Genomic DNA, 20,348 nt, shown 5'->3' with positions numbered 1-20,348 from the left:
GTCAGTGAGGGTAAGCGGGCATACTTGCTTTCCCTTCTTCCAGGATCAAATGCGAAAATGAGACCTCCCTTTCGGTCCTTAGTTCATATATTTATATAAATTATCAATTTTTTGTTATAAATAATAGTGTTTGGCACCAAAAGTAATGGGTGCTTGAGCACCCATAACTCACAACCTATATCTGCCACTGACAAAAATAAGAATTTCATACTATCGGATCGCTACATGATAATTATTGATAATCGTTCATAAAAAATAAAATCTAAAACTAGAAAAAGAAGACAAGTTATCTGGTACAACAGGTTAAAATATACTGATATTGTAAAAATTCTTAACTTTTTCTGTGTATATAAAGTAAATCATCTGCTTTGCTGGAAGGTAATCATGGTTTCTTGTAAAAATTCTTTAACTATCAAATTAGCCATAGAAGCAGACACTAATACTGTATTAGGATAGGGTGTCTACATCATACTCCTTGGGACGTGGATCTTCCTCAAACTCTACGCGAACACGAAATACTTTATGCATCGAGCTGCCATTTTTACTATCGAATCAGCTAAATAAAAATTACAAGTAACCATTTATTAAAAAAAAAAAAAGAAGAAGAAGAGATCAATATCCTAAAAATGAGTGTTACTAGATATATTGATATTATAAAGTTCTTTACATTTTCTGCTATATAAATTAAAACCTATAGGTATATATACACAAAACAACATCTGCTTTGCTAGAAAGTAATCATGGTTTCTTGTTTTTGACATGGTCTGGTTTGTCCTCATCACTTTCAGGGGAAACTAAGAGCAGAATTTAATAGTACAAAAGAAGATGAAGAAAGTTGGAAACTTTAGAACAATAAGTACAAGAATTCTCAGCAGTCTTATATTTATTCAACTCAGTTCTCTTTGTATCTGTTCAGGTGAATGAACCTTATCTCTTTCATTTGCACAAGTTTCTTTTACAAAAGGGTATCTTATTCTTTGTTATATTCTTCTATTATTCCTCTGCTTTGTAATTAAATTCATAGAATTTGCATGTTAAGTTTAAGGTCAAACTTAGGAAGTAGTAGTTGCAGCTCTTTTCTTTAAAAGAATATGCTACTTCAACTCTGCTAAACAGCTATAATGCTCGGATTCTTCGAAAATATCGTCGGGTGCATGTTGGATCCTCTAAAAGTAGTATATTTTTGAAGGATCCGATGCTAGTGTGGCAGTATTTTGGAGAGTCCGTACACCATAGTTAAACAGAACCATTCTAGATTTCTTTTCACATTTTACACATAATTAGATATTCAAGCCGTTAGGTCTTCTGAGCTATGTTGCAGCAGACTCTCCAAAAATGTTGTTTTACCGTGTCAGATACTTCCAAAAAATACACTATTTTTCGAGGATTCAATATGCCCCCGGTGATCTGAAGAATCCGAGCAACAATAGTTTTTTTTGGGGGGGTGGGGTGGGGGGGGGGTGGGGGGTGTACAACTACATTTCTTGTAGAGATAACTATTTCCGGTAACTTATAGGAGTATTACCTAAAGTTTATAAAGTAGTCATAATTACATAAAACCAGAAATGTCATCCCTATAGGTTACAATAGTCGTCGAGCAGCCCGGTACACAAAGCATCCCCATTCACCCAGGGTACGAGGAAGGCCGCACCCCAAGGGGTGTAATGTAGGAAGCCACCTTGACACAATCATCAATAGCTAATTTTACGGCTCGAACCTGTGACCTATAGGTCACATGGATACAACTTTACTGTTGCTCCAGGCTCCCCGTCGCCCGTAGGTTACAATAGTTTGTTCTCAAATATAAAATTTTGATGCACTTTAACTAGTATTTTGTTTTGACAATAAAAGTTCCTTTGCTCCTTACAGGTTCAAATGCACCACCAAAAGAATTCATAGAGCAGAAGAAAATGTTACACCAAGTAGAGGAGAAATTTGAGAAGTCTAACACAATTTCTAGTAGCAAAAAGGATATTACAACTCCTATAACAACAGTTCCAACAGGAAATCCTACCACATCTACTCCTGTCCTGAATCCAACAATCTCAAATCCTGATTCGACTCCCACTGGGCCGACTAATTCAGTAATGACACCGATAGCCAATTCTCCGGTGTCTTCAGGCGCGAGCTGGTGTATTGCTAGCCGAGCTGCTTCACAAATTGCTCTGCAGGTTAGTGGCGGATCTAGACTAGACGCAAAAAGTTCAAAAGAACCCACTGTATCTAGTCCGGACTTTATAATCGATTGACTTTAAATCCTGGATTCGCTATAATTGCAGGTTGCTTTAGACTATGCTTGTGGCTATGGTGGTGCTGACTGCTCAGCAATTCAGCCTAGTGGCAGCTGCTACATACCAAACACTCTCCGAGATCATGCTTCGCATGCATTCAACAACTACTACCAGAAAAATCCAATTCCAAATAGCTGCAATTTTGATGGCACTGCTATTGCTACCAACACTGACCCCAGTAAGCTAGTTACATTTGTTATTAGTCAAGTACTATGTCGTTGATGACGTGTTACTTATTGAAATGCGTCACCATTTCATTTAAAAGTTTAAACGGTTAAAGAGAACAGTCTTTTAATTACTTTAATTATATTATGTCTGTCAACATTATTAAGTTCTTACTTTGTGTGCAGGTAGAGGTTCATGTCAATATCCATCAACAAGGTAACTTAATTCTTATACTTCTTTTCTTTAACAGAGAAATTCTGACAAATCTTGGGAATTTTACAGCACAAATGCATCTATTTTGAACATAAGTAATGCAAGTGGATCGAGAGTATTTGGCGCTGGACCAATCACACCATCTACCTCATCAGCTGTCGCGACAAGTAGCTTGTTAACTTATCACTTCTACATTTTAGCTTACCTTGTGATACTGCTCGCCTTAATACTGAAGCTAATTTCATAATATTGGTCAAAACAATGTCTCAAAAGCAAGAATTGGAAAGTTTAAATGAAAAGGCAAAACTCAAAAGGAAGAAAACAGATTCAGAATACAAGAAAATATGTCAAAGAAATATGAAACTGTCTTTTCCTTTTCCATTATGAAACTGTTTAAATGAAAAGGCAATACTTACATTTTGAAGGTTCCATTAATTACACTAAACTTTCTCCAAGATAAAATGTCTGTAAAAGAATCAATCAATCAACTACGCCTTATTCCTAAACTAGAAAGTGCGCGATTCATCCTATATAAATTCTTAATATCCCTTGCACAACACTGTATTCCCCTGAAAGGATGACTAACTACAAAACTGGCAGTAGGAGCACAAGCCTCCATTGTTGATGATCCACCATTGTACAGAAAGAATGGATCATCCAGCAACTCGTCTGCGGACGGCCTAACAGACATGGGAAGTAAACATTTCTCAATGATATCCTTCACTCTTGAGTCTTTAACCTTTCCAAGAGATGCAGGCTTTTCACCAGTGATATACACTTTCCTAAGTATTTGCCCTTGATTGTTGCATTCCCTATATGGATATTCACCAGTAACCATCTCAAGAAGACACATCCCGAATGCATATATATCCACCAGTTCATTGTATTCACCATCGTAGCACTCAGGAGCCATGAATTGAGGCGTTCCCTTAACCTCTGTGACGAAATCACCCTCCATAAGACGAATCGCTAACCCAAAATCTCCAAGCTTAACCTGTTTGCCACCACTCTGAACAAAAATATTATCACACTTGATGTCTCTATGAATGATCTTCGGGTTCTGTCCATGAAGAAAGCTCAAACCTTCAAGAATCTGCCTACCCCAGTTCTTAATATTCCTCAAGTCAATACCAGTCCCGTTATTACTCTTCAACATATACTTTGTCAAACTGCCCGAAGGGAATAATTCTGTGATCATGTTTAGAGTTTTTGCCTCGGAATCAAACCAGTAAGAGAGGCACTTCATAACCCTCTCATGGTTTAAAGATTGCAATAGAACAGCCTCAGAGAACAACTTTTCTGGGGTTTTTAATAATGCTTCACCATCTTCTCCATGAAAACTTATTTGGTTCCACGCAATTTCAATGTTTTGAACTTGATCAAACCCTAGGTACACCTCTTTAAAAGCGCCTTCACCTAACACGTCACTATATCTAACGAACCTACCACATGGAGATTTCTCTTCAACTTTGTGTAACCCGTAATCCATCGTAGCTAAAATTCCGACTTGAAGAAAACAAAGAGATTGGAAACACAGAGGAAAAAAGATCAAAGCGGGTGTTCAAAGAATGCTTCGATTGCAGCTGTAAAAGAATCCATAACTAACGACAAATTTGGCTGAAAACGCATGATGTTCGATAGCTTAATATGAGACATTGATTAGGATAATCTCAACCTTTTCATCTCATGAATTTATGCATTAAACAGAATGAAAAAACGATGAAATTGAGTGCCGAATGATGAGATTAATGTAGGTAAAATATAGTGAAGGCAGGCGTAATATTTCTTTTTATTTCGAACTTAGTAGTTATATAGGATTAGTGAAAATACTTCCTTAATTGAGTTAAAGTAGGATTAGTGAAAAGTTAGGATTTCAATATTCCGTTCCAATTATTTTTTCCTTTCTTTCATAAAATTAGAAGCTTCTGCCTTCCGAGGGCGGTTCTAGGGCAGGGCAAGTGAAGCCCTTAAGCCCCAATAATTAAGGCCCCAAAAATAAAAAGTATTATTATATTATTATATAATATTTATATTTATATAATTATTAATAAAAGATTTTAAATTTTAATAATTTTTAATATTTGGTAGACGTAAGATCGAGTGAGTTAATTGGAAAAAAAAATTCACTAAATTAAATAATATATTTACCTTCTCATCAATTTTATTTTTCTTTCTTTATGTATAGTCTCATGGTTCTTACGATTTTACGTTCTAATTTCAACTCCAATTCTCTAAATTAACTATTTTTTTTGGTCACATTTGATTGAACCACATACCAGAAAGCAAGTTTTTTTGTGTCTCATCTTTTTTAACTAAGAAATCCCCGAGGCAAATGTCGCAAGGTTCAAAACAAGATGAATAATGAGCTCACTCTTTACCACTTTCACTTAAGGGAAAAATTCAATACCATATGACGCGCACCTAACTCATACATCATGAGTTGTGCTCCCACCACTATATCAAAGTCATGTAGGTTTTTTTTTTGTGTCTCAGTATTATATGAATTTTATAAAAGACGTTTCAGGGTCTTTTTAATATATTTTGGTTTAGGCCACTAGTTTTGTTGAGCCGCCCCTCATGACAATCAACAATTATTTACATACTATTGCCCCACAATAAACGTACTGTTCAACCAGCTTCATTCATATTTGGTAACTGAATAACAAACTCGCTGCCTTTAATACTCTTGTCATTGTTGCCTTATTTTAAGTGAGACTGTATAAATTTTATTGAGAATCTCAGGGGCGGATATGTGGCTCTAGTAGGAGACTAGTAAAGCCTTGATTTAGGTCCCCAAAATTTTTAATAATGAATTTTATAACTTTATTTCAAATTAGAAAATATTAATGTTTGTAGAAAAAATAATAAAGTACAAAAAGTTGTAAAAAGGAAAGAAAGGTGTCCACTCTTAAACAGTAAAAATATTTTTAAAACTTTGAATTAAACTACTTAAATCTTCATATTAGTAAATATATTTTCTACAACAATATCAAAGGTAACATATTGCAAATACATGTCTAATATCTCATTTATTTAAATTTTCCTTTTCTAATATAAATAATTATATTACTATGTGAAGTTAAAGACTATGTCATTTATGAATATATGCTATAAACAACAAGTATGAAGAAAATGGCAAGATTAAATTTTTTGCATATATGTATGTATACGTACTAATAAAAAAAGTATAAGACCTCTTATTAAAGTTTGGTTTTAGGCCACCAATTTTACGGAGCCGCCCTTGCTGCCTTCACGGTAAAGATTTCCTAATTCAGTTTGGATTAATCTTTCCTACAATTATTTTCCTTATTTGACTTGGATTGAAAGATATAAGAGATTTGAACTTCAAAATTTTTCTAGATTCTTTATAAAGGCAATAATACACTGTAAAATCAAAATGTGGTTACTTCTAAAATATAAAAAAAGAACATTGTTTTGTTTAGTCACACGGAGGAATATTAATTACGAAATTAGTTCGAAAATTATTAAAGAAGGAGCAACAATAAATTAAAATTGTTAAATAAAGTAAAATAATTCAAATTGGATGGGTTCTTAAATAATTTTAAAAGGGAAATCGACTCTTATCGATTTAAAAGTTTTTGGTTAATCTATTTTCTTTATAATAAAAAAAGCAAAATATCTTTCTTTTTGTTGGGTGTGTGAACAAAGTTCCACATTAGTAAGATTGGAAGTCAACATATAAGGTGTATGGAACTCTTAACGGTGTGAGGCCTTTTGGAGAAAACCGTCCGGGCTTGGCCCAAAACGGACTAACTACTTATATGCATGTCAAACTGCGAGTTACAAGATTCCTATCTATGATTCTTTTACGACTTGATCTTGGGTCTTAGCTGATTGTGCTTGGAGACTTTGATCCGAATCTTGATGCTTGCGAGTTGCGGCGACTTGTTCAATCTTTGGGATACTGAGTGAAACGCGACTGGCAGAGGTCAGGGCCTCAAATCAAATGTTGGAGTCGATCCGCCTTCCATTCACTCTGATGTCTCGGGATATCTTCTTTTTGTCTTTTTCTTCTTTGATTCTGAGTTGAGACTCATCTCGTGGGTCATTTCGATCCGTGTGGCTTGAGGTTAGACCTGCAGGAGAAAACAAACAAACGAACGAAATTTTCTGCCCCAGTTTCACTAGGAAAATTTCGTGAATTATTCGCCAAGAAGTTCATAAAATTGGTGAAGGAAGATAAAAATGCTCAGTTTAGGGTTGGAGCCCTAATACCGACTAGCTGGGGAGAAGTTCAGTTTTAGAGTTGAAACTCTAATACTGACCAACTAGGGAAAAGTTCAGCTTAAGGGTTTTAAAACCCTAATGCTGACTACAGGAAACAGTTCAGTTTAGGGTTTAAAACCCTAATGCTGGCTGAAGGAAAAATTCAGTTTAGGGTTTAAAACCCTAATGCTGACTAAAGGGAAAAACTCAGTTTAGGGTTTAAAACCCTAGTGCTGACTAAAGGAAAAATTCAGTTTAGGGTTTAAAACCCTAATGCTAACTGCAAGGAAAAGCTCAGTTTAGGGTTTAAAACCCTAATGCTGGCTGAAAGGAAAGAGTTCAGTTTAGGGTTTAAAACTCTAATGCTGACTGAAGGAAAAATTCAGTTTAGGGTTTAAAACCCTAATGCTGATTGCATGGAAAAGCTCAGTTTAGGGTTTAAAACCCTAATGCTGGCTGAATGGAAAAGGTTCAGTTTAGGGTTTAAAACCCTAATGCTGACTAAAGGAAAAATTCAGTTTAGGGTTTAAAACCCTAATGCTGATTGCATGGAAAAGCTTAGTTTAGGGTTTAAAACCCTAATGCTGGCTGAATGGAAAAAGTTCAGTTTAGGGTTTAAAGCCCTAATGCTGACTAAAGGAAAAATTCAGTTTAGGGTTTAAAACCCTAATGTTGATTGCATGGAAAAGCTCAGTTTAGGGTTTAAAACCCTAATGCTGGCTGAATGGAAAAGTTCAGTTTAGGGTTTAAAACCCTAATGCTGACTAAAGGAAAAATTCAGTTTAGGGTTTAAAACCCTAATGCTGATTGCATGGAAAAGCTCAGTTTAGGGTTTAAAACCCTAATGCTGGCTGAATGGAAAAAGTTCAGTTTAGGGTTTAAAACCCTAATGCTGACTAAAGGAAAAATTCAGTTTAGGGTTTAAAACCCTAATGCTGATTGCATGGAAAAGCTCAGTTTAGGGTTTAAAACCCTAATGCTGGCTGAATGGAAAAAAGTTCAGTTTAGGGTTTAAAACCCTAATGCTGACTAAAGGAAAAAATCAGTTTAGGGTTTAAAACCCTAATGCTGATTGCATGGAAAAGCTCAGTTTAGGGTTTAAAACCCTAATGCTGGCTGAATGGAAAAAGTTCAGTTTAGGGTTTAAAACCCTAATGCTGACTAAAGGAAAAATTCAGTTTAGGGTTTAAAACCCTAATGCTGATTGAATGGAAAAGCTCAGTTTAGGGTTTAAAACCCTAATGTTGGCTGAATGGAAAAAGTTCAGTTTAAGGTTTAAAACCCTAATGATGGCTGAAAGGAAAGAGTTCAGTTTAGGGTTTAAAACCCTAATGCTGACTAAATGGAAAAACTCAATTTAGGGTTTAAAACCCTAATGCTGACTAAATGGAAAAACTTAGTTTAGGGTTTAAAACCCTAATGCTAACTGCATGGAAAAGCTCAGTTTAGGGTTTAAAACCCTAATGCTGGCTGAAAGGAAAGAGTTCAGTTTAGAGTTTAAAACCCTAATGCTGACTAAATGGAAAAGCTCAGTTTAGGGTTTAAAACCCTAATGCTGACTAAAGGAAAAAATTCAGTTTAGGGTTTAAAGCCCTAATGCTGACTAAAGGAAAAGCTTAGTTTAGGGTTTAAAACCCTAATGCTGGCTGAAAGGAAAGAGTTCAGTTTAGGGTTTAAAACTCTAATGCTGACTGCATGGAAAAGCTCAGTTTAGGGTTTAAAACCCTAATGCTGGCTGAAAGGAAAGAGTTCAGTTTAGGGTTTAAACCCTAATGCTGACTGCATGGAAAAGCTCAGTTTAGGGTTTAAAACCCTAATGCTGACTAAAGGAAAAAATTCAGTTTAGGGTTTAAAACCCTAATGCTGATTAAAGGAAAAATTCACTTTAGGGTTTAAAACCCTAATGGTGATTAGCTGGGGGCAAAATTCGAGAACAAACAACTGACCTCTTTTTTGAATTTTCTTGTTTTAGTAAAAGACAAAAGGGAGTTTCGTGGAAACTTACCTTTCGAGTGAATTCCTTATTGCCAAAATATTTCTTGTACCCATGTACCTTCTCCTTTGGGCGACACCTGCTTCTTGCACGATTGTCTTGGATTAAACCTGTTTCAACTTTTCAGACAAAGAACAATTGTTAGTTCGGAAATGACGGTCGGTTTGGTGACCTTGATCGTTCCCGGTTGCTTTGTTGCGTCTTCATTTCTGTTGCGAAGTCCCGCCATTGATTTGATTCATATGTCGAAACCCTTTAGACTGCTCAGGCTTGTATTTCCAGGTTCTGTGATGATTTGCCTCGTAAGGCCCTTTTTTTTTTTTTTTTTCTGTGTCCCGTTTTGCTTGGAGGTTCTCAACGGGGATTTTATTGGAGGTATTCTGTGGGGATTTGTACAAAAGGAAGTCCTATGGGGGAATATTTACAAAGTGTATTCTTTGTGTGGATCTTTGTACAATGGGGCATGCTGGGTAATTGTTTCGCAGCGGGCTTTCTAGGCTTGGTTGGGGTAAGATCTTTGGGGAATTTTTACAAAGGGACTCGCTGGGGATGTGCTGGGGAGATTCCATTTTTTTTTTTTTATTGGGGAGACTCTGTGGGAGATTGTACAAGGAGAGACTCTGTGGGGATTTGTACAAAGGGAGACTCTGTGGGGATTCGTCTGAAGGCGGACTTGCTGGGGAAGATTTCTCTCTTTCCTCTTTACTTTAAACACCATCAAACATCATGATTCATCAGGCTTGGGCAATCGTACCAACGAAATGAGGCGTTTTCCTTCATGAAATGGAATTCCGTGCAACCAAACCTGCCACCTGTCCTTTCCGGTACATCTAGAACTTGGGCTTAAACATAAAAGAAATTCGAAGAAAAACAAAGAAAAGATAAAACGAATTTCAGAAAAGGAGTGCCCCCTTCGGGACGAGAAAGACTTATCCGAGGAAGATAATGCTAGCTTTAATGACATGACATGCTCTTTGGACTGGACGCCTGACCTTCCATAGACTTGCGTTTCCCTGAACCAGAACGGATCTGTGATTCCAAACTGGTGGAGCTTTGCCGAGACCTCCTTGGGGTGGAGTCATTCTTTTCGACCAACAGCGCCCTTTGCGGGTTTTCGCCAGCTGACCTCTCTCATTTCTCTTCCTGTCATCGCTTGATAGCACTCTTTGCAAGTTTTTACTAAACAAGCTCTCTCATTTTGGTTTCTCTACTCCCGTCGCCTCGTGGTGCCCGAAGGTTTTCACCGACGAGACTCTCTCATTTTGTTTCTTTCTCGATTCAGAGTGTGCCAGTCTCCATTTGTGACGCTTATTGGTTTCCCACTATCTTTGATAATTGATCTGAAAGCTTGTGCTTGGTAAAGAGAGGCAGATGATACTAACTTCTAAACTGCTCGACGTGCCCCAGTTTCAATTTCAGGGTGAATGGGATTTTATTGTTGGTGTGACTGAACCTCAGGGAGAGGCTGCCTACGTATCCTTTCGGAATCAAGTCAAACGTAGTTCAGGCCTCAATCAATGTTTTTTTTTTTTTGTAAGCGGCTCAAAGGTTTGTAGAGAGAATTGCGTAGTGTTTGGGGAGTAGTGGGGAATAAAACCTTCATCATTTCAAATGTGTCAAGACTACTGGAGTATAATTCAGACGTAGTATCTCTTGACTGCATCCGCATTTACTGCTGTGTCGGGGTCATTTCCTTCGATATCACCTAAATACAATGCTCCTCTCGGCAATATCTTCCTTATGATGTATGGGCCTTTCCAATTTGGAGCAAACTTCCCTTTTGCTTCCTCATGATGCGGCAGAATACGCCTCAGTACCAGCTGACCTATTTCGAAATTCCTGGGTCGGACTTTCTTGTTGTAAGCACGGGCCATCCTTCGTTGGTACAACTGTCCGTGACAAACCGCGGCCATTCGCTTTTCATCAATCAAAGTCAATTGCTCTAACCGAGTCTTGACCCACTCGCTGTCTTCGATTTCTGCTTCGACAATGGTTCGAAGCGAAGGAATTTCTACCTCTGCCGGTATTACAGCCTCGGTCCCATAAACCAAAAGATAAGGAGTCGCTCCTACTGATGTGCGTACCGTAGTGCGATACCCCAACAATGCAAATGGTAACTGCTCATGCCACTGTCGGGAACTTTGGATCGTTTTCCTCAAAATCTTCTTGATGTTTTTGTTCGCCGCTTCCACAGCACCATTGGCTTTCGGCCGATAAGGAGTAGAATTCCTATGCGTTATCTTGAATTGCTCGCATACATCTCCCATCAAGTGACTGTTCAAGTTTGCTGCGTTATCTGTAATGATAGTCGCAGGAATACCGAAACGACAGATAAGATTTGAGTGTACAAAATCCACTACAGCTTTTTTAGTGACCGACTTGAGAGTGACAGCTTCTACCCATTTTGTGAAGTAATCGATGGCAACCAGTATAAACCTGTGTCCATTCGAAGCCTTCGGTTCGATTGGTCCAATGACGTCCATGCCCCAGGCGACAAATGGCCAAGGTGCAGACATGGGATGCAGCTCCGTGGGAGGTGCATGAATCAAATCACCGTGCACCTGACACTGATGACACTTCCGAACGAAGCTAAAGCAATCCTTTTCCATGGTCATCCAGTAATAACCTGCTCGAAGGATTTTCTTTGCTAAGACATAACCGTTCATGTGAGGTCCGCACACACCTGCGTGTACTTCGTGCATGATCTTTCTTGCCTCCTCGATATCGACACATCTTAGAAGATTGAGGTCCGGGGTCCTCTTATACAACAATTCACCGCTTAGAAAGAAACCACTTGCATGTCGCCTAATGGTCCTCTTTTGATCTCCAGTAGCGTGCTCGGGGTATTCTTGTGTCTTTAGGAACCTCTTGATGTCATGGTACCACGGCTGCGTATTTGATCCTGCCTCGATTACATTGCAGTAACCGTGTCTTTCCTTGATTTGGATTTCCAAAGGATCGACGTGGGCGTTGCCCGGGTAGGGTAGCATTGAAGCCAAAGTAGCAAGTGCATCTGCCAGTTCATTGTGACACCTCGGGATATACCTGAACTCTATTGATGTAAAGCGCTTGCTGAGGTCCTCCACATGCTGTCGGTAAGGGATAAGTTTGACATCCCGAGTTTCCCATTCGCCTTGAGCTTGCCGGATAATCAGGTCAGAATCTCCCATAATCAGTAAGTCTTCGACATCCTGATCTATTGCCATATGCATGCCCGTGATGCAGGCTTCATACTCAGCTGTATTATTTGTGCAAAAGAAACGAAGTCTAGCTGTGGCGGGATAATGCTGACCAGAAGGCGAGATCAAAATTTCCCCAATCCCTACACCCTTGGCGTTCATGGCTCCATCAAAGAACATCTTCCAAACATGAGCTTCCTCCGCGGCCACTTCTACGGTGTTTACTTCTTCATCTGGAAAGTAGGTATCCAATGGCTGGTATTCCTCATCGACCGGATTTTCGGCCAAATGATCTGCTAACGCCTGGGCTTTCATTGTCGTGCGAGTGACATAGACTATGTCGAATTCCGTAAGCAAGATTTGCCATTTAGCCAGTCTCCCAGTAGGCATTGGTTTCTGAAATATATACTTCAAAGGATCCAACCTGCTTATGAGGAACGTAGTGTGGGCTTGGAGATAATGTCTCAACTTTTGAGCAACCCATGTGAGAGCGCAGCATGTCCTTTCCAGCAGAGTGTATTTGGCCTCGTAGCCGGTGAATTTCTTGCTCAAGTAGTAGATTGCTTGCTCCTTCTTTCCGTTTACGTCGTGTTGCCCGAGGACGCAACCGAAAGAGTTCTCTAAGACTGTTAGATACAAGAAAAGTGGCCTTCCCGATTCTGGAGGGACCAAGACCGGGGGATTCGAAAGGTATTCTTTGACTTTATCAAAAGCTTCTTGACATTCAGTGGTCCATTTAATCGCTGCATCTTTCCTTAACAGCTTGAATATGGGCTCACACGTGCTTGTCATCTGGGCAATAAACCGACTGATGTAATTCAACCTGCCCAACGGACTCATCACGTCTTTCTTTGTTCTCGGGGGAGGTAGATCTCTGATGGATTTTATCTTAGTTGGATCTAGCTCGATTCCTCTCCTGCTTACGATGAAGCCCAAAGGTTTGCCTGACGAAACTCCGAAAGCGCATTTGGCTGGGTTCAGCTTCAAGTCATACTTCCTTAATCTCTCGAAGAATTTCCTCAAGTCTTGGATGTGATTATCCTGCGTCCTGGACTTGACTATCACATCGTCCACGTACACCTCTATTTCCTGATGCATCATGTCATGGAAAATGGCAGTCATGGCCCTCATGTAAGTAACCCCAGCATTCTTCAAACCAAACGGCATGACTCGGTAACAGTAGGTGCCCCAAGGCGTGGTGAAGGCAGTTTTCTCGGCGTCCTCTTCATCCATCAATACCTGATGATACCCAGCGTAACAATCTACAAAAGACTGTATCTCGTGTTTGGCACAATTATCAACGAGGATGTGGATGTTGGGCAGCGGGAAATTATCTTTAGGACTTGCTCTGTTCAGATCTCGGTAATCTACACATACCCGAGTTTTCCCGTCCTTTTTTGGTACTGGAACCACATTCGCCAACCATGTTGTATATTGGACTACCCGAATCACTCCCGTTTTCAGTTGTTTGGTGATCTCCTCTTTAATCTTGTCACTGACCTCAGTTTTGAACTTTCGTTGCTTTTGTTGAACTGGAGGACAATCAGGATGAATCGGCAATTTATGAACCACTAGATCAACACCTAGTCCCGGCATGTCATCATATGACCAAGCAAACACGTCTTTAAATTCAAAAAGAAGTTGAATTATCGCCTCTCGCGTTTTCTTGTCCGTGTGAATGCTTATCTTGGTCTCCCGGATTTCTTCCGGGGTTCCTAAATTTACCGGTTCAGTGTCATTCAGATTTGGCTTAGGTTTATTCTCGAAATATTCCAACTCTCGGTTTATCTCCCTAAAAGCCTCTTCCGCATCATATTCTGGTTCTGGGTTCATTAATTCGCAGTTAAATAGCTCATTGTGATCTGGGCGTGAAGTCCGCAAGCATGTCATATTTAAAGCCGCATTATTATAATTGAAAAGAAAGGTAAAAGGAAAAATAACAAAAATCAGAACAAAAGAAAGAATGGGAAAGCAATGATGATTTTTTTTTATTTTTCTTTGGAAAGTTGGAAGACAACAATGTTTACAACTTAGGAATTCAAAACAACAATTGAAAGGAAGAAAACGCTCAAGTTATGTCCTGGAGATAACTTGTGACACAGGAAAGGTGGCAGGACAGGTCTACCCGGACTTCCGTCTAGTCGGGAATGGCGTGGCCTCCCAGTTTTGAAGTTGGGCGTTCGGCCCCATGTACAGCATCTCAGCAGTGCTTGTGCCTTCACCTGGTTGAACCATGTGGACCTCGTAGAGCATCTCTCTCATCGCCCCACATATCTCCTCGATTTCCTCAGCTGTGAAGACTTCATCATCTTCTTCTTCAACGTACCTTGGCCTGATGAAAGTTGCATATAAATCCGGCAGTGGTCGAGGTAACTTCCAACCCTCATTTTTCCTTTTCTTTGCCCACTCTTCGTCTGCTGGAGTAGGTTTGAAACCTAGTCCAAAAGGTTTCTTGGTGACTGGCAAGGTAATGGGTTCTGTTATTCCCTGAAGGGTTCGTCCAAGCCCCTTCCCTGGCCTAAATCCGTGCCGGATCATCTCTTTGGCCACCATAACCGAGGCGTTAGACAAGAAAGGCTGGGGGCAGGGTATTCCCTCTTCGTGCTGCTCTGCCAGTACAATCTCAAAAGCTTGATAGACCGTATGTTCGCTCCCTTCTCTCGGTTCCAGATATGGGGTGGATGGGTCCCGATAAATAGCATGCTCATCTTCCCCATGGACCACGATCTCTCTGTCTTCGTACTCGAACTTCACCATCTGGTGAAGAGTGGAAGGCACGGCTCCTGCCGCATGGATCCAAGGTCTGCCAAGGAGAAAATTGTAGGATGTATCCATGTCGAGCACCTGGAAGGTTACTTGAAATTCGACTGGTCCTATGACCAATAACAGGTCTATTTCTCCCATGGTATCTCTCTTGATGCCGTCGAAAGCCCTTACGCAGACATTGTTGGGTCGGATTCTTCCGGTCCCAATTTCCATTCTTTGTAGCGTGGAGAGCGGGCAAATGTCAACGCCTGAGCCTCCATCCAACATTACCCGCTTGACATAATAGTCTTCGCATTTAACTGTTAGATGCAAAGCCTTGTTGTGTGCCGCTCCTTCCGGGGGTAGATCGTTCTTGCTGAAAGAGATTTGGTTGACGGCGAAGAATCTTTCTGTCATCCGCTCTAATTGCTCAACCGAGGTTTCAACTGGCACATATGCTTCATTCAGGGTCTTCAGTAAGATCTTTTGATGCTCGGCCGACCTCATCAATAATGATAGCATGGACACTTGCTCGGGGTACTTGCGCAGTTGATCTATCACTTCGTAATCCGGCATTTTCATTTGTTGGAAGAACACTTCCGCTTCTTCAACACTTACGGGCTTCTTTGGCGGGAAGCGCCTTTGTGTGGCGTTGTTCAGTTCTTGGGTGTTTGAATACCTTCCAATGAAAGTATTTTCTGGAAGTTCTCCCATGACCTCTTTACCTTTGTACATTACCAAAGTCTTTTGATAATTCCACGGCACTGTGGATGGGTTGGTCATTGGCTTTTGTGGCACGCGTCCGATAACCACTGGCTCATTCAGCCGAGGTGGTTGAATCGTCCCCCGGACCACATAGGCCCCTTTCGGCACGTACATAGGTTTTGTCTTTTTGATTGCGAAGTTCTGCGTCTTCTCAGCTCGACCTCGTGGTATGTAAAGAACTCCATCCCCTACCGGTACCACTTTCTTCTCCACCTTCTTTTCAAGTTCTTTCTTTATAGCCTTGGCCTCCTCCCTCTTTCCTGGTTTCTGGTCTGTTTCGGGCCTCTTCCCCATGTAGACAATGGCAATTATGGCTTTCAGAGCAGGGTCGAATTCTTTGTCTTCGCAAATCATTCCGATCAACGGCCCATTATTGTGAGCAGGCAATGGATTATTAGTCACATTTGGGATCTCTTCGTCCCTTAGCACTATTTTCCCTTGCTCTATCAAATTCTCGACCACTCTTTTCAACGACCAACAATCATTTGTATCATGTCCCTCGGCCCCTGAATGATAGGCGCATCTGACTCCAGCTTTGTAAGAAGGTGACGTCGGGTTTTGCCTTGTTTGAGGGATTGGTTGCAAGAAACCCAATTGGACTAGCTTAGGGAACAAAGTAGAGTATTGCTCTCCGATGGGCGTGAAAGTCCGCCGTCGAGGTGGCTCCTGAGGGCGAAAGTTATTCTGCAGGGGTTGTGGGTTATAGTGGTTGCGGTAAGGAGGCTGATTTCTGGGAGGTGGAGCTGGGCCTCGGTTGGCTTGTTGTGGTGGATGGGCATAAGGTTGGGCATTCATGACCATATAAGGTTGATGAGCATATGCCAAATTGGAGTGGGGGAAATAGTGTTGTGGGGTTCTTTCCGGGAAACGGGGCCTGGGATGACGATACTCCCTTGCTTCCGAGGCTGCCATAGTTGTTTCTTCTTTCTTCTTCCCTCTGGTCATTCCTCCGGACCCGCTTTGGACGGCCTGGGAGGTTGCCCTTATGGCTGCTTGACTCAGAATCCTACCTGTTTTCAGACCATTTTCTACCATCTCTCCAATCTTGATCGCTTCCGCGAATGGCTTACCCATGGCTGACATCATGTTTTGGAAATAGTCAGATTCTTGAGCCTGGAGAAAAGTAGTGACCATTTCCACTTCATCCATGGGAGGCTTCACTCTTGACGCCTGTTCACGCCACTTAATAGCATATTCCCTGAAGCTTTCTGAAGGTTTCTTCTTCAAATTCGACAGCGAATTTCGGTCTGGCGCAATGTCGATGTTATACTGGAATTGTTTCACAAAATCTCTGGCGAGATCATCCCATATATGCCATCGGGACATTTCCTGGTCCATATACCATTCCGAGGCTATCCCTACTAGACTTTCCCCAAAATATGCCATTAGCAGTTCTTCTTTTCCGCCGGCTCCCCGCAATTGGTTGCAGTATTTCTTAAGATGTGCAATGGGGTCACCGTGCCCATCGTATTTCTCGAACTTTGGGGTCTTGAAACCCGTTGGCAGGTGCACGTGAGGGAACATGCACAGGTCGGCGTAAGAGACGCTCTTCTGTCCGCTCAATCCTTGCATATTCTTCAAACTTTGTTCAAGGCTTCTCATTCTCTTGGCAATCTCATTTTGTTCTGCAATTCTGGGGTTCTGATCCTGCCCGGGTGCAAGTTCGCACTGAGGCGGTAGAGGATTAGTGCTGGTAGCGAACCTAGTTGGTTCCATTGAGAACGATGGTGCTTGGAATGTAAAAGAGGATGAGTCAAAGCTTGGCTTGTACGTGGTAGGCTGTGCCGTAATCGGGCAAGGCGATGCAGTAAAGATGTTCATGCTTGCATCAGTGGATGACATTCGGGGATGAGGCTCAGAAGGCGATCCAGCAGAGAAGGCTGAGGTGGCTGGGTACCCGAATGGGGTAGCAGGATAATTTATGGGGACATTAGAAGTCCCACTTGACCTGGAGAATAATTCAGGGAATCCGGGGACGACACTTGGCGGCTCTTTCCCATTATTCCAATCGTCCAGCATTTCCAACATGCGGAGCCGTAGGATTCTATTTTCCTCCGCAGTTGCGGATTCAGGTGTGAGGACGGCTGAGATCGAGCTTTCCTCGGAAACAGGGATTGTTTGCAATGGAATTTCTGAAGACATTTCCACACTTCCTTTTGACCTGGTGAAGTAAGTGTGAGTACTGCTTCTGGTCCTAACAACAGGTAGTTAAACACTTCTCCTTGACCTCGTGAAGTATGAGTGCGAGGCCAGACTTTCACCAAACCAACCGTCTTTCCAAAAACCCTGGAATACTCATCGACAAACGCACGGTTAATTTGCAGCAAATAACAGATAGTCAATCTCACGTTGGGCATGATGCACCTATACAGTTAAGTGGATTACTACATGTTTGCTACGAGAGCATGCGTCATTCCGACATTTTTCCTCTTATTAGTTTTTCCCCTTCTTTTTTTTTTTCTCTTTTTTTGTTTTTCTTTTATGTTTTTTTTTATTTTGCAGTAAAAGAAATGCGACCGGATCCGATGAGGATTGCCTACGTATCACGATGCCTACGTGAATCAGATCATTATGTAGTTCGAAAAACACAAATGAGCGTAAAAGAAGCAACCTCTTTATTGTTGAAATGGTCTATTACAAACTACATTTTGCAAAAGAAAAAACAAACTTTGAAAATAAACCTAGACTCAAAATAGACTAAAAATCACCCTGATGGGAAAAACAAACAGAAGATGCTAAGATACAGATTTGACCTATGAGTGCATTATGGCTTTGAAAATTGGTGTCCGCGGGGCATCGTTCGGCCTCACCGCGGTCCTAGGCATGAGATCCCTCTCAAGTTGCTCCAGCTCATGCATAGTCTGCTTGACATAACCCATTACTGCCGAGAGGACGGTAACGCTGGACATGTTCTCACATCGTAGACATCGTCTGGTGATGGCATGGGCAATGGCCTTGATCCTATCTCTGGTTTGCTTTTTCTCTACGAGTAGGCGTTTTATCTGATCGCTACATATCTTGAATACTTGAGCATCCTGTATATGCTGATGCTTCAGTCGCCGTACTTCCAACTTTATCTGGGCTATTGAGTCGTACCAGTATCTGCTCTCAATTTGGAAATCCTTGGCCTGATTAGCTGCTTTGATCTCAAGTGTAGCCATCTCTCTCTTCATTTTAGCAACAGTCTTCTCGTGGTCGCCTTCCAATTGATTCAGGTATCGGCGATGCTCATCTGCTCTTGTATCCCACTGTGCCCTGAGCTCTGCTATGACGTTTTCAGATTTCTCCAAACCATCTTGCCATTCCCCTGATTTCACTTTTTAGCCTTTTTATCAGCTGCTCGTCTGATCGACGCCTTGGCTGTTTATCCGCATCCACCCTTATCTGTTTGATCTGGGCTCTGAGCATTTCGTTTTCCTGAATTAACCTGTTCCGCTCTCCCAGATTGGTAGCAACTTGTATGTTGTGCTCATATTTCAAGCTTCCCACTTGTTGCTTTAACCTGCTGATTTCGGCGCAATAGCCTCTTTCCTTCGCTAACCAATCCCACTGTCTTTGCGATGATTCGGTGAAATTCCGGATGTGGGGTCTCTTAGCTGGCCTTTCATGCTCAAGTTCCCTTCTATACCATGCAAGGTAACCTGGCGCCGTCTCTCCTTTGGCTCGATCCCGCACGCAAGTATCTGATTTCAAATATTGACACTCACTCCAGATTTGGCGAATCTTCGCTTCTGGGAATTGTCCATTAGGACTTATCTCAACTGCTTGAGTGCTAAGATCTTCCTCATGAGGTACTGTCTGGCATCTTCCGAACTGTCTCAAAACTCGGCAGGGTGCGTAAGGTTGAATGCTCTTAAGCCCCATCAGTAAGAAATGAGTTTTAGCTGCAGACATATATAGGATCTCATCAACAGGCAACCATCCCAACGTCCATTGTATTTGGCTGGCAGTAAGAGCTTGAAAGAACGAGGTCCATGCCAGGACTCCTTTGGGCAAACTGATCTCTTTGGTTCTCGTGTAAGATTCTTCTATGCAGGTCTTTTCCGGGGAACCATGGCTCAAAATCTCGGAATGATGGCAGAGGTGCTCGGTCATCCATATCTGTAGGAGCAAGTTACAACCTTCGAAGAAATTTCCCCCAGCTTTACAAGCTGTAAGAGCTCGAAAGATGTCAGATACCACCATAGGCGCGAGAGTACTGTCACTTTGCGTGAGTAAAGTGCTGACGACCCCGGATATCTTCAAATCAATGTTTCCGTCTTTCCTTGGAAATACCAGAAGGCCCAGGAACATCATCATGAAAGCTACCCGTCTGTGTTTGTCCCACTTCTGACGAACACCTTTGCTGCACAGTTTGTTGATTGGATTATTGAATCCCCCCTCATGACCGTACCTATCATATATGAAGCATGGAGTACAAAATCCGGCTGCCAGATCCGGGTTGTGGACTGTTCTAGGTATCTTCAATGAATCTAGGAACCGATGTACCGTGACGACTCTTGGGGCGACCAAGTATTTTTCCCTCAAGGGAAGTTCAGTATTCCCGATGTATCCGGCCATTTCTTCCAAAGTCGGGGTGAGTTCAAAATCAGAGAAATGGAAAACATTGTGCGCCGGGTCCCAATAGGTAACCAAAGCTCTTATGATATCTCCCCGAGGCTGGATTTCCAACAGACCCACAAGACCTTTCAGATATTTCTTAACCTCATTTTGTCCTTCAACACCTAGATCATTCCACCATAGCCGTAACTTGACAGGGATTTTGGTCAT

General features: G+C 41.3%; 2 protein-coding genes across 2 annotated transcripts; one reads left to right on the top strand and one right to left on the bottom strand.

The window, feature by feature from the left end:
* The first annotated feature begins 710 nt into the window (after positions 1-710).
* LOC104226323 (glucan endo-1,3-beta-glucosidase 4-like) lies at positions 711-3,086 on the top strand. The gene is made up of 5 exons (XM_009778288.2): positions 711-916; positions 1,870-2,171; positions 2,280-2,469; positions 2,642-2,672; positions 2,739-3,086. The coding sequence occupies exons 1-5, from the start codon at positions 826-828 to the stop codon at positions 2,914-2,916; spliced, it is 792 nt and encodes a 263-aa protein (XP_009776590.1). The 5' UTR covers positions 711-825; the 3' UTR covers positions 2,917-3,086.
* Positions 3,087-3,153: 67 nt separating this feature from the next.
* On the bottom strand, positions 3,154-4,158 carry LOC104226324 (serine/threonine-protein kinase WNK8-like). Its single transcript, XM_009778290.1, has one exon. It carries the CDS (start codon positions 4,156-4,158, stop codon positions 3,154-3,156), a length of 1,005 nt encoding a protein of 334 aa, XP_009776592.1.
* Between the last annotated feature and the right edge of the window lie 16,190 nt (positions 4,159-20,348).

The sequence above is a fragment of the Nicotiana sylvestris genome, chromosome 8, assembly GCF_000393655.2.
Source record: "Nicotiana sylvestris chromosome 8, ASM39365v2, whole genome shotgun sequence".
Lineage (NCBI taxonomy): Eukaryota > Viridiplantae > Streptophyta > Magnoliopsida > Solanales > Solanaceae > Nicotiana > Nicotiana sylvestris.
Note: the sequence above shows the minus strand (reverse complement) of the source record. Positions and strands in the feature narration are given on the sequence as shown.

Excerpts from the sequence above, each read along its gene's own strand:
- LOC104226323 (XM_009778288.2), top strand. The coding sequence starts at position 826 with ATGAAGAAAGTTGGAAACTTTAGAACAATAAGTACAAGAATTCTCAGC. Across the intron at positions 917-1,869 it reads TTCTCTTTGTATCTGTTCAG|GTTCAAATGCACCACCAAAA; the intron begins GTGAATGAACCT and ends TGCTCCTTACAG. Across the intron at positions 2,470-2,641 it reads TGCTACCAACACTGACCCCA|GTAGAGGTTCATGTCAATAT; the intron begins GTAAGCTAGTTA and ends CTTTGTGTGCAG.
- LOC104226324 (XM_009778290.1), bottom strand. The coding sequence starts at position 4,158 with ATGGATTACGGGTTACACAAAGTTGAAGAGAAATCTCCATGTGGTAGG.